This window comes from Haliotis rubra, unplaced genomic scaffold, assembly GCF_003918875.1.
Source record: "Haliotis rubra isolate DU_JTF1 unplaced genomic scaffold, ASM391887v1 Scf478, whole genome shotgun sequence".
NCBI classification, from domain to species: Eukaryota; Metazoa; Mollusca; class Gastropoda; order Lepetellida; family Haliotidae; genus Haliotis; species Haliotis rubra.
The window spans coordinates 449,040-464,106 of record NW_025767166.1 but is presented as its reverse complement, the minus strand read 5'-3'; the positions used below and the strand labels follow the sequence as shown (position 1 = coordinate 464,106).

Below are 15,067 nucleotides of genomic sequence, written 5' to 3'. Positions count from 1 at the left end.
AATATTAACTCTAGTTGGGCATGTGGGTGCTGGTCTACAAAGTGGAGGGATAGGTGACAGTTGAATATTAACTCTAGTTGGACACCTGGGTGCTGGTCTACAAAGTGGAGGGATAGGTGACAGTTGAATATTAACTCTAGTTGGACACCTGGGTGCTGGTCTACAAAGTGGAGGGATAGGTGACAGTTGAATATTAACTCAAGTTGGACACCAGGGTGCTGGTCTACAAAGTGGAGGGATAGGTGACAGTTGAATATTAACTCTAGTTGGGCATGTGGGTGCTGGTCTACAAAGTGGAGGGAGAGGTGACAGTTGAATATTAACTCTACTTGGGCACCTGGGTGCTGGTCTACAAAGTGGAGGGATAGGTGACAGTTGAATATTAACTCTAGTTGGGCACCTAGGTGCTGGTCTACAAAGTGGAGGGATAGGTGACAGTTGAATATTAACTCTAGTTGGACACCTGGGTGCTGGTCTACAAAGTGGAGGGATAGGTGACAGTTGAATATTAACTCTAGTTGGACACCTGGGTGCTGGTCTACAAAGTGGAGGGATAGGTGACAGTTGAATATTAACTCTAGTTGGGCATGTGGGTGCTGGTCTACAAAGTGGAGGGATAGGTGGCAGTTGAATATTAACTCTAGTTGGACACCTGGGTGCTGGTGTACAAAGTGGAGGGATAGGTGGCAGTTGAATATTAACTCAAGTTGGGCACCTGGGTGCTGGTCTACAAAGTGGAGGGATAGGTGACAGTTGAATATTAACTCTAGTTGGACACCTGGGTGCTGGTCTACAAAGTGGAGGGATAGGTGACAGTTGAATATTAACTCAAGTTGGGGGCTGGTCCACGAGTGTATGGAGGGAAGGGTGGAAGTGTCTTAAGATGTAGCCTGTGTTTCAGGAGTGTCCTATGCAGAACTACGGTACGACATCCCTGGCCACACTGTGAAGACCGTGGACACCGAGCCGGACTCCCACTACGACAAACCCCTGCCAGGCGTGCACCCTCTCATAAGCACCTCCCCCACGTCAGAGGGCATCTCCAAACCCCCGCCATCACCCGAGGGAGGTACGACATCAGCCCAGCGGTGGCATCCATACACAGTGGGGTGGGGCGTTCAGTGGCAGTGGGCAGTTTGAGGGGAAGATGTACCCCAGCAGGAATGTCATTATTGGACGTAGTTGGTAGTTGATGGATGGTAAAAGATGGGGTCATATGGTACTGAGTTATTCCACACAACAGGGTTAATGTAAGGGATTAGTTTGATGGAAGACTTTGCAGGCAATGAAAGCTAGTGTGGGAGACCGAGAAAAGTGGGCACTTATCTTGTTTCTGGAACAAATGTACATCTGTGGCAGCTACTTGCTTTATTCCCCTCCCACTTCTACATTGATTTCTCATTCTGTCTGCAGTATGTATTGTTTGTATAAACCATGTGAGATCTGTGAGAGCTGTTGTCTGCTGTGCTTACATACTGGAAAGTGCTCTGAGCTGCTGCAGATAACCTCCTGCATCTTGTCTGTGTTGTCTGTGTGTGGTGTACTATTGATGTGTCATTCATGTCTTATACCACTGTGTGATGTATACACTCCCGTACATTATTATACCACTCTGAGGTGATTGTGTGTGTGTGTGTGTGTGTGTGTGTGTGTGTGTGTGTGTGTGTGTGTGTGTGTGTGTGTGTGTGTGTGTGTGTGTGTGTGTGCACTATTGTGTGTGACTCTGTGTTTTATGTACACTATTGTACAACAAAGGTATTATATCACTCTGAGAAAGTGTGTGTAATATGTACACTATCGTACAACACAGGTATTATACCACTCTGCGAATGTGTGTGATATGTACACTATCGTACAACACAGGTATTATACCACTGAGGATGTGTGTGATATGTACACAATTGTACAACACAGGTATTATACCACTGAGGATGTGTGTGATATGTACACAATTGTACAACACAGATATTATACCACTCTGAGAATGTGTGTAATATGTACACTATCGTACAACACAGATATTATACCACTCTGAGAATGTGTGTAATATGTACACTATCGTACAACACAGGTATTATACCACTCTGAGGATGTGTGTGTGTGTGTCATATGTACACTATCGTACAACACAGATATCATACCACTCTGAAAATGTGTGTGTGATATGTACACTATCGTACAACACAGGTATTATACCACTCTGAGAATGTGTGTGATATGTACACTATCGTACAACACAGGTATTATACCACTCTGAGAATGTGTGTGATATGTACACTATCGTACAACACAGATATTATACCACTCTGAGAATGTGTGTGTGTGTGTGAGTGTGTGTGATATGTACACTATTGTCCAACACCGATATCATACCACTCTGAGAATGTGTGTGATATGTACACTATCGTACAACACAGATATCAGACCACTCTGAGAATGTGTGTGTAATATGTACACTATCGTACAACACAGGTATTATAACACTTTAAGAATGTGTGTGATATGTACACTATTGTACAACACAGGTATTATACCACTGAGGATGTGTGTGATATGTACACTAGTGAACAACACAGGTATTATACCACTCTGAGAATGTGTGTGATATGTACACTATCGTACAACACAGGTATTATACCACTCTGAGAATGTGTGTGTAATATGTACACTATCGTACAACACAGGTATTATACCACTCTGAGGATGTGTGTGTGTGTGTGTGTGTGTGTCATATGTACACTATCGTACAACACAGATATCATACAACTCTGAGAATGTGTGTGTAATATGTACACTATCGTACAACACAGGTATTATACCACTCTGAGAATGTGTGTGTAATATGTACACTATCGTACAACACAGGTATTATACCACTCCTAGGCCTGCATGTGTGATATGTGCACTACTGTGTAATTCAGTGTGCAAGTATTAAACCACTCCTAGGCCTTCATGTGTGATATGTGCACTACTGTGTAATTCAGTGTGCAAGTATTAAACCACTCCTAGGCCTTCATGTGTGATATATGCACTACTGTGTAATACAGTGTGCAAGTATTATACCACTCCTAGGCCTGCGTGTGTGATATATGCACTACTGTGTAATACAGTGTGCAAGTATTATACCACTCCTAGGTCTGCGTGTGTGATATATGCACGACTGTATAATAAAGTGTGCAAATATAATACCACTCCTAGGCCTGCATGTGTGATATATGCACGACTGTATAATAAAGTGTGAAAATATTATATCATTCCTAGGCCTGTGTGTGTGATATATGCACTACTGTGTAATTCAGTGTGCAAGTATTATGCCATTCCTAGGCCTGCGTGTGTGATATATGCAATACTGTGTAATTCAGTGTGCAAGTATTGAACCACTCCTAGGCCTGCGTGTGATATATGCACTACTGTGTAATTCAGTGTGCAAGTATTATACCACTCCTAGGCCTGCGTGTGTGATATATGCACTACTGTGTAATTCAGTGTGCAAGTATTATACCACTCCTAGGCCTGCGTGTGTGATATATGCACTACTGTGTAATACAGTGTGCAAGTATTATACCACTCCTAGGCCTTCATGTGTGATCTATGCACTACTGTGTAATTCAGTGTGCAAGTATTATACCACTCCTAGGCCTGCGTGTGATATATGCTCTACTGTGTATTACATGTGATATGCTCTGGTCTCCCACTGTGGTACCTTCAACCTGGGTACCCTACTGAGATATGTCCAGCAACAGTCCCTGTTAATATTCTCTATGCCAAGCACCAGCCAGGGTACCCGGAAGTGCTGTGCTGTGCAGGAAGACACCATTGACAGTAGTAAGGAGGCAGTATTAGCAGTACTAGGATGCTGTAACCTTGTCTATCCCTGACTGGTTGTGGGGACGGACAGATACCACACACTCCATGCAAGCCATGATGAGTATTGGTTGGTTTCAGAGAGAAGTTACAAAACTCGTTTGTTTGCCTTGAGTACCTGGAGGTGCATAGACTCACCCAGTACCTGGAATCCCTTCCCTGGTTGAGTGTGTGTCATTGTCCTTCATTGTTGTGATGGCTGGTTTGCCTGGTCCAGATTGTACACTGGGCACTGATTGACCAGACATAACGGTGATCATCACACACTCCCTCTCAGGATCTGCTCAATGCCTCTGTAGGACGTAGACATTAATGCCAGACAAATAACGGGAACTTACAGCTTGTATTCTCACTGGTTCAGCAACAAAGCATAGCTGGAAGATTTTATCATGCACTTAGCAAACCTCTTGTTTGTTTAATGTAATGTTTTCAAAACATGAAGTCTTCTTGCACATATTGAATTCTCCATAGAAATTTTGTATTTTGATGTGTACAAATGTATAACATTTTTAACTTTGTTTTCTTGCCAAGTATCCATTTTGTAAAAGTTCTGTTTCTTATGTTGAGTTTTTGTTATGCTTGACTCTGCAGTTTTTGAGTTGCATGCCTGAGCTTGTCCTTATTTGCTTACCCAGCATGCTTTGCTTAATGCTTTCCTTATGCTTCACTCACATTTTACAGGAACTATTTTCTCCGTGACAGGAAACGTTCCCCCTCAGTTACATCGACTTCCCAGTGAGTATGCCTGCCCACCTGCCCATATGCCAAGGGCCAAACAGCCAGCTCCTGTTCAGCCACAGTAAGTACAGCAACCCTGAGCCCTCTCTGACCTATAGCCCCACACATCTACCCCTTAGTCACACACCTCCACCCCACAGTAACAGACTTCCACCCCACAGTAACAGACTTCCACCCCACAGTAACAGACTTCCACCCCAAGCTCACAAACCTCCACCCCAGGCTCACACACCTCCACCCTCAAACTCACACACCTCCACCCCAGGTGCACACACCTCCACCTCAAATTCACACACCTCCACCTCAAATTCACACCTCCACCCCAAACTCACACACTTCCACCCCACACTCACACACCTTCACCCCAAACTCACACACCTCTACCCCAAGACTCACACCTCCACCCCAAACTCACACACCTCCACCCCACACTCACACACCTCCACCTCAAATTCACACACCTCAACCTCAAATTCACACCTCCACCCCAAACTCACACACTTCCACCCCACACTCACACACTTCCACCCCACACTCACACACCTTCACCCCAAACTCACACACCTCTACCCCAAGACTCACACCTCCACCCCAAACTCACACACCTCCACCCCACACTCACACACCTCCACCTCAAATTCACACACCTCAACCTCAAATTCACACCTCCACCCCAAACTCACACACTTCCACCTCAAATTCACACACCTCCACCTCAAATTCACACCTCCACCCCAAACTCACACACTTCCACCCCAAACTCACACACCTCTACCCCAAAACTCACACCTGCACTCCAAAACTCACACACCTTCACCCTACACTCATACACCTCCACCGCACACACACACCTCCACCCCACACTCACACACCTCCACACACTTCCACACCTACCACTCACACTCACACACCTCCAGCCCAGACTCACACACATTGACCACACACCTCCACCCCACACTCACACACATCAACCCCAAACTCATGCACATACACCTCACACACACACACATCCACCCAAAACACATCCACCTCGACAGTCACAAACCTCCACCCCAAACTCACACACACCTCCACCTCGACAAGTCACACACCTCCACCCCTATAGTCACAGACCTCCACATCAAACTCACACACACCTCCACCCCTAACTCACACACACCTCCACCCCAAACTCACACACACCTCCACCCCTAGCTCACACACAGCTTTCTCTTTCTCTCTCACACACACACACAGAGTCACAGACCTCCACCTCAAACTCACACACACAAGAAAATCAACTCCCTGACAGATATCCCACCCCACCAAAACCCCACTACCCAATTGATCACAAGCCGACCTCACAGATCGCCCACCCCACAGGATTACCCTACCACAGAGATCTCCCCTACTTGGGATAGAAGTGATCTTCAGTAACCCATGCTTGTCATAAGAGGCAACTTACAGGATCGGGTGGTCAGGCTCACTGACTTGGTTGACACGTCATTGTATCCCGGTTGCGATTGTTTATAGACCATATAGCTGGAATATTGCTAAGTGTGGCATAAAACTTAACTCACTCACTCGCTCACAACATGAAGGTGTAAGAGCACTCTTCAACATGTATTTGCATGAATGCACATGGTAGCAATACTTGCAATGAAATACAAAATTGAAATGTTGAACAGGATAACCTGTGTGGGAGTATATTAACATGCATTTGGTAACATTGTAGCATGTCTATGAGTAAGATCTATGTTTTGTACAAGTCTCTGGCATGCAAGTATGGTTAATTATTGGTGTGTGTTTCAGTGGAGATGTGAATGATATTCCCCTGCCTGCTCGGCGTGAGGGTCTGCGAGAGAACCAAGACCTGAACAAGGAAAACAACGGGACAATCGTCAGCAGTTTAAACGAGGAGCATGTCACTATACTCGTAGGCCGGGGTTACGATCGACTCAAAGTAGTGGAGGCCTTGAGAGTGTCACACAACAACCTCAAAATGGCCGAGGACATTTTGGATACATTTGTTAAAAACAATCGATGAAAAACAGTAGCGAGTGTGATGATTCTACCAACCACCAGGGGGCACTGTCGCCACGTTTGATACGCCTGGACTGATAGTATTGATAAGAGATGGAGACATGAGTGCCATGAGACTTGAGACTGTTCTTCTGTAGACGTGTCGTAATCAAATAATTTATACTCACTCTACAATCAAAGTGAGGCTGCCTCAGTCTGGTTCTACCCCTCGCAGGTTCCTGGGGTCGTGTGGCAGAGAGTCACTTATGCTTTTAGTATGTTAGTATTTATGTCTGTATATCGAATGAGGCTGTGACTCCATTCATTTCAGCCACACCAGGAGAGGAGAGTTTTCTACTTTGTATTTGTCACCATAACCTACTTTGGGACATGCCCGCATGGTGCACAGTTCTGTCACTGTAACATTGGTACACGCCTACAAATTGCCTGTTCATGTTCCTGAAACACTGGGACTGTCCATAAGTAACACATTATTCTCACTGTAACATTGAAACATGCCCACAGATTACATGTTCCTGTACCTGTAACATTGGGACATGCCCACAGATTACACGTTCCTGTACCTGTAACATTGGGACATGCCCACAGATTACATGTTCCTGTACCTGTAACATTGGGACATGCCCACAGATTACATGTTCCTGTACCTGTAACATTAGGCCCTGCCCACAGATTACATGTTCTTGTACCTGTAATATTGGGACATGCCCACAGATTACACGTTCCTGTACCTGTAACATTGGGACATGCCCTCAGATTACATGTTCCTGTACCTGTAACATTGGGACATGCCCTCAGATTACATGTTCCTGTACCTGTAACATTGGGCCCTGCCCACAGATTACATGTTCCTGTACCTGTAACATTGGGACATGCCCTCAGATTACATGTTCCTGTACCTGTAACATTGGGCCCTGCCCACAGATTACATGTTCCTGTACCTGTAACATTGGGACATGCCCTCAGATTACATGTTCCTGTACCTGTAACATTGGGCCCTGCCCACAGATTACATGTTCCTGTACCTGTAACATTGGGCCCTGCCCACAGATTACATGTTCCTGTACCTGTAACATTGGGCCCTGCCCACAGATTACATGTTCCTGTACCTGTAACATTGGGCCCTGCCCACAGATTACATGTTCCTGTACCTGTAACATTGGGCCCTGCCCACAGATTACATGTTCCTGTACCTGTAACATTGGGACATGCCCACAGATTACATGTTCCTGTACCTGTAACACTAGGACAAATATGCCCTTATACAAGAGCTGGTTTTTCTCTTGGAATTGCATACCCACCCACGAGATGCACCTTTGATAACATGCCTTGACCTCTTGTACAAAGTTGTTTTTGTTGCTTTTACAAGCTCTTACATTGGTTACAATGTAGTGTGACCAGCTTGCTTGTAGGTTGGCATCTTAGTAATACATTTCATGCTAAATGTGTACATGAATATTTAGTAGTCTGCTTAAGGTAATCATGACAATTAACGTCCCAGCCAAACATCTTGATTTTTCATAAAAGACAGCTTCACAGGTGAATTTCTTGGTGTTTCTTCCACCCAACTGTCTCCAGGTATCCCCACAAAACTGTCCTGCTGTCAATAAGTTCGAGGTAGCTATCATGTAGTTCTCTCAGGCACAAGATATCCTTGCATCTATTGCATATTCTGTGACATAGCTTATAGAATAATCCTGATAATCCCTCATAATGAAAGTTCGTGAAAGTTTCTTGGTGTGTGTGTCTCTACTCTTCAAAATACCTGCAAGTAGCACGTGAGTTTGTCTGCAGATTTTGACATGTTTGTTCTTGTTTCTTTGTAAACAATCTTCCATCTACAACCCACCTAATGTCTGTAAATGTCGGTCAGATCAGTTGCCCAGTTGATCCAGTACATACTTGCTGTGTCTGTGTTAGGTTTGAATATACAGGTACTTTCACTAAGAATGTATCGATAGATCTTGATAGGGGCATCTTTACTATACATCACTTAAGTGTTCGTGATCTGCTAGGATGTACAGATACCTTCACTAAGGATGTATTGATGGAGCAGATCTTTCTAGGGACATCTTTACTATACATCACTGAAGTGTCTGTTATCTGCTAGGATGTACAGATACCTTCACTAAGGATGTATTGATGGAGCAGATCTTTCTAGGGACATCTTTACTATACATCACTGAAGTGTCTGTTATCTGATAGGATGTACAGATACCTTCACTAAGGATGTATTGATGGAGCAGATCTTTCTAGGGACATCTTTACTATACATCACTGAAGTGTCTGTTATCTGCTAGGATGTACAGATACCTTCACTAAGGATGTATTGATGGAGCAGATCTTTCTAGGGACATCTTTACTATACATCACTGAAGTGTCTGTTATCTGATAGGATGTACAGATACCTTCACTAAGGATGTATTGATGGAGCAGATCTTGCTAGGGACCATCTTTACTATACATCACTGAAGTGTCTGTTATCTGATAGGATGTACAGATGCCTTCACTAAGAATGTATTGATGGAGCAGATCTTTCTAGGGACATCTTTACTATACATCACTGAAGTGTGTTATCTGATAGGATGTACAGATACCTTCACTAAGGATGTATTAATTTAACAGAGAATTCTTCTCAACTTCTATGGCCCACACCTCGACTAAAGATAACTATTTGGTCATCAACAAATGCAGAAAGGTATTTTCCATAAGTAGGTGAGGTGAAATTGGGTTTAACGTCGTGCTTGAGAATATTTCGCTCATATGACGACTTGCATGAATGTGTATGTGTATGTGCGGCTGCTTGTACTAGCCCAGACTTAAGCTGGTTTTATAGTGCTAGCCCACTGAGATACCATGCCGCAGTGAAGCATGAATACCCCACTCAGACACATTATACTGACTCTGAGCCGACCAGTCCTTGTTGTACCCATTAATGCCGAACGCCAGGCAGGGACCAACAAGTACCATATGTTAACGTCTTTTGGTATGACGCGGTCGGGGATCAAACCTGCACCCTTCCGCTCTCTCCATAAGTAGGAGCATCTTTAACTTCATAGTACTGGAGTCTGTACAAGGGCAAGGGATATGGGGTGGCCCAGAGGTTAAAGCGTTCACTCGTCACTCCAAAGACCCATGTTTGATTCATGATGGGTACAATGTGTGAAGCCCCTTTCTGGTCTCCCCTTCTACGATATTGCTGGAATATTGCTAACAGCAGCTTAAAACCATGCTCACTCACTGCATAAGGGCCAGGCACAAGATAATTCACTTGCACGAAATTTGAATGTAGACATGGGTTTCATCATTAAGCTGCTAATATGATGAACATTTTTATCAGGCCATAATCTTGCATGATTTAAAAGTGTATTATAACTTTAAAAGTTTGAGAGAGTAATGTATTTGCAAAATGACCCCATGAAAATTCACTAGCCAGTCGGGCCAGTGACTAAGGATATTGACTGACCCGATTGGTTTTTACTAGCCACGGGCTAGTGGGACAGTGGCTATTTCGTACACTGCATGACAGTCATCAGACAGTGTCTAGACCTACCTGGCTAGATCAGGTACCTGGGGTGATATGATCCTGGCAATGTTTCATGTCATATGTACCTCTCCAGCTTGTATTGGTCTCACGTTTCTACAATGGACACTAGTGACTGTGCAATGCGATAGCCGAGTGGTTATGGTGTTCGCTTGTCATGCCGAAAACCTGGTTTCGATTCCCTTATGGGTACCATGTGTAAAGCCCATTTCTGGTGTCCCTCGCGGTGATATAGCTGGAATATTGGTAAAAGCGGCATAAAACCCCAATCACTCACTCACTGTAGATTGAACTCAGATTTAAGAAATAAAGGAATCAAAATTATCTCAGGTGAACAATGGAAAATATTTTGAAAACTGCATATCAAGGGGAGGGCATTTATCCCAGGGGGGTAGTTTAGTGGGGTTGTATGGTCCTTCCATCATGCTTGTTGTCATGTTCTGGATGACCCAGGTGGTAGGGTAGCCTAGTGGTTAAAGCGTTCGCTCGTCACGCCGAAGACCCGGGTTCGATTCCCCACATGGGTGCAATGTGTTGGCCCATTTCTGGTGTCCCCGCCGTGATATTTGCTGGAATATACCCCGGCGTAAAACTAAACTCACTGACTCTGGATGACCATTGCAAAGCCCTTGTAAATTTGTCATGACCTTCCCTGAAAAAACAAAATCCAAAACCAATTTACATTTTACATTTTGTGTGAAATAACAGTTGTGTACTAACCCTTCCCAAATATAGAGTTGTTGAAATATTGCTCTATGTTATTGCTTGTAAGGAAAATGGTACTGACTAATTATATTTTCGATATCGTGATTTGCATTTGCTGTGCCAGGAAGATCAACTGACATGGCGTCCTGAAATACTGGTGCGTCATGGCAGAGTTCTGTCCCTTGACCAGAGTCAGCATGATTACCTTCACAATTTCAGTCATAAGTTATTTGTATTTGTTATTTACCACTTGTTATCAACTGGGCTTGCTCCATCAGGTGTTGCTAGAAGCAGGTACAGTTTCCACTGTTGAAGGTGGCCTATGATACCGTGGTGCAGAAAGGAAACTAGCATTTATCATCCATATTTAAATGTTGTAAATGAAATAATTATTGTGAGATAACATCCCTCTTTGATGTTGGTCACCTTTGATTAATAACAATATGCTTCTGTTTGATCAAATATATTGATCTAAAAGGATCTGTGAGATATCCTTAGTTTCTTAGCCAAGCAGCAATGCAAGTGAAGGTGAAGTTACCTAACTTGGCTGTATACTCAGTGTATGACAGATGTGTCACAGATACTGCTACCCTAAAAACTAACTCAATTTAATACACACAAGGCCCTCATTGCAAGCATCATTAGCATGAATCTATATTTTCCTGGGAATATTGTATATGTTACATGTGTATATTCATGAGAAATACTAAACATCAAAGTGTATAATAAGTACCGGTAGTTGAGTCAGCCATCAACGGCCCAAGCTATATCTTCCTCCTTGTACATGTTAACCTGAGTATTATTTGCACTCACACCAGCAGTATCTACACCAGTGTTCACAGAGCAAAGGGTACCCAGTGGAATAAGGTTCTGCACTTCTGTGTATTGTCCCACAGTCATGAGCCTGTGATCCTAGGTTCAAATCCTACATTCACCCTGCATATTTTCACTGGTTTGTCTGTACCATACCTGTGCTGGTTCATTTCACCAGTGATAAACCTCTTTGACCTGCATCACTAAGGTTCGACAAACACAAACTACCATGCCATTATATATACTACCAACGTTTGAAAAATGTCCAGTATTTTCATATGACAAGTTGATCTGTCATGTTTGGTGGGCATTGCACAGCCTTCCAGTTGTGGATGTTGACTATTTTGAGTAGTATATGAAATACTGTCCACAGTAGCATGAAACAGTTCAGTTACAAGCACATCCGTCATAGCCATGAGCTGGTGTTATTTACCTTAACTGTGTTTTCTCATTCTGGACATTGTCGGACAATGCATCTGGTGCTGTAGGCTGTTATCAGGCCCACACTTAACACTATATGTTTACAACAACTGTCATACAATGTTACAATCTTTTTCTTATTGTTTACTATTGTGTAGTGTTTTCCCCATTGCTAATGTCTTCAATACTTTGATTTGTGTCATGACTTAATTTAGTCAATACATTCGTTATTTTATGCTCCATTTGTCAAAAGCTTCAAACAATTTGGCCTTTACATTGCAGTGAAACCATGACCAAGTGCTTATGACCTTGACCTTGTGCTAACTGATCTTTGTGCTTATGACCTTGACCTAGTGTTTATGACCTTGAATTTTCTGCTTGAAGTGCCCCAGCTATTACCGAATCAGGTGGAATCTGGCTTAATCAGTTCAGGTTTGAGCCTCGGACCATTGATACCAGTTAGTTAGTAAGGACAATTGGGAGTGTGTATGTTTTATACAGTTGACTTAGAACATATGTGACACACAAGGCATGCCCTCTTAGCTAAAGTATATTTTGTAATTTTTTTATCACAGCTTTAACTATTATTGTGACGGCTTGATGTTTGTATCCCCTGCCATACCTAATGTATGGTGATCTGTTAAGGTCATATTTTCATAGGATTTGTTTTTTTCATTGGTGTACATGACCATTGAGTCTGTTATTGTTGTTTATATGCTGGCTCACAGGCTGATCCCATTCTTATTGTATGACTGTATTGACAGTGCTATGTATATTGTTGTTTTTTTCTAAGATATGTCCACTGTTATATACATACTTTCTACCGGGTGGTACGGCTCATATTTCCCTCCATGCAGTACTCTCTCTCTCTCTCCTGTACATATACAACTGTGTATACCCTGTGTACAATGTTAGTTCACTGTCCTCACTTCCCTGTACATACGCAAGCATCATTCATGGAGGCTGTTGACTCAATCTCATTGTCTTGGATACATTTCAAATTGTTCATGATGTTAAAACTAGTTCGGCTGGAAAATGAATGTATCAGTTTGACATATTTTTTACAATGCTCTCACCAAATTGTGAAATAGTGCATAACTACATTTAAAGGGGCACTTGAGTTTGGTTAGTTGGCTGTCCCAGCAGATTATCTGAAACAGATAGGTCAGCCATGGAACATTGTTTCTCCTCCACTATATAGAAAATTATAAAGGGTTTGGGTACAGAGATTGTGTGGGAGAGGAAGAGTTAGGAAGGGGTAATGGATTTCCAGCCAAACTATGTTTTTTCACAGACATTAATCTCTGGCCACAAAGAATTAATTATTTCATTATGATGAAAATTGATCAGTATAGTGAAGGAGGAGGTGTTTTTAGTTAAATCTTCTTCTTTCCAGCTCGCCTGATTGAATGGCAAGTGTCTAATAGTCAGCTTGTCCGGTGTCTTCTGTAAACTTCCTCTCCTCATACTATAACTTCTCATGCTTATTCCCACCGCTGATGATACCTGAACATGTTTAAGTGGCTTGAATCCAATCTTTCAATATGGCCACCATGGCAGCCATTTTGAAACAGTTATATATGACCATATACAGTTATTATTGTCCAAAATGTAATGACATTAATTATCCTGGTAGCTAGTAGTGAGACATGTTCTGTTCTTAATTTTGGGCCTTGTTTTGACAGTGCTGTTAAAACTCTCCAAATGCTTACTGTGCTGAGTTAACTTCTATGAAATTGTCAGATGTTTTATATCTGTATAATGACAAAATATTTTGGTCATTTCAGTAGGTTTTAGTGTTAGTTTGCATTATATAGGCTGATAATATAAATATCAAGGTAGACAACAACTTTGTTTTTCAATACTGCTGCATACAGTTAAGTGAGCTATTGCTCTATGGCACTTTTTATGTTTGTTTTTTTAATCCTGTCAAAATGAAATATGAAAATGAGGAGAGGTTGAGTTACAAATTAATTAATTATTTTTTGTTGGCCTTTTCTGAAGCTTCATCACTGTGTGTGTCATTTTTTTTTGAAGCTGTACTTAATACATTGCCCCTTGGTTGCCCCGCTTGCAGTGTTCTCACGACCTGTCTCATGTCTAACATGCCCTGAACAGCCAGCATCACTCCTCCAACCACACGACCTGAGCTTTGTCATATTCCACATCCTGTCACTATGGATACAATCAAATGTTGTCACAAAATGTGATACGGCCTTCATGTAATCCAAAGAAATTAATGTGGGCACCAAGTGCTAAGTATGTTCAGGTTTAGGTCCAAATATGGCAGTTTGTGGAATTTGTTTTTCAAATCCACCTACCACTGTTATGCAAACCTTTGCCACAAAGTGGTGTATAAATGTGTATATTGCCAGTGTGGTGTATGTGTAGTTATCTCCAGTGTTCACGGAGGGTACTGTGTGAAGGGCTGTTCATCCTGCCACCCATCCTGCTTGACTGCTGTACATGAAGTTGTGGGTGGCCTCTCGACGCTCACGGCTCCCATGCATGTATAAAGAAAATGCATAAATGTTTCAAACCATTCACCCTTTTCTGTTGTTTCTTTTTTATCTGCTTGGGATTCCAACGTTTGATAACAAGTCTTCTTCGTAGCTGTGACAGAGTTACGCGTTGTTGTTGGGTTTACAAGCTGAATGGACTAAACGCCAAGACTGATTTTGGGATTCCAACATTAGATTAGAAGTCTCTTTCGTGGCAGTGACAGGTTACGTGTCTGTATTGGGGTTTAAAGGGTTTACAAACTGATTGGACTCAACACCAAGACTGATCTCGGGATTCCAACATTAGACAAGTCTACTTCATAGCTGTGACTGAGTTACGTGTCTGTTTTTTGGTTAACAAGCTGAATGGGATCAACACCAAGACTGATCTTGGGATTGCAACATTAGACTGACTGACTGAGTTTTGGTTTTACGCCCCTTTTAGCAATATTCCAGCAAC

At 42.7% G+C, this 15,067-nt stretch overlaps 1 protein-coding gene across 3 annotated transcripts in view; it reads left to right on the top strand.

Annotated features, from left to right (window-relative positions):
- Positions 1-14,650, top strand: part of LOC124290932 (E3 ubiquitin-protein ligase CBL-B-like) — a 63,135-nt gene extending 48,485 nt beyond the window's left edge. The window contains exons 10-13 of one of the 3 annotated variants that reach the window (XM_046727779.1): positions 902-1,069; positions 4,567-4,663; positions 6,394-9,339; positions 9,664-14,650. In XM_046727779.1, coding sequence (XP_046583735.1) covers positions 902-1,069; positions 4,567-4,663; positions 6,394-6,628 — 500 coding nt within the window. In that variant the 3' untranslated portion in view covers positions 6,629-9,339; positions 9,664-14,650. Of the gene's footprint in view, positions 1-901; positions 1,070-4,545; positions 4,664-6,393; positions 9,340-9,663 lie in introns of all 3 variants that reach the window. The other 2 variants (XM_046727778.1, XM_046727780.1) reach the window with 2 other exon arrangements.
- The last annotated feature ends 417 nt before the right edge of the window (positions 14,651-15,067 follow it).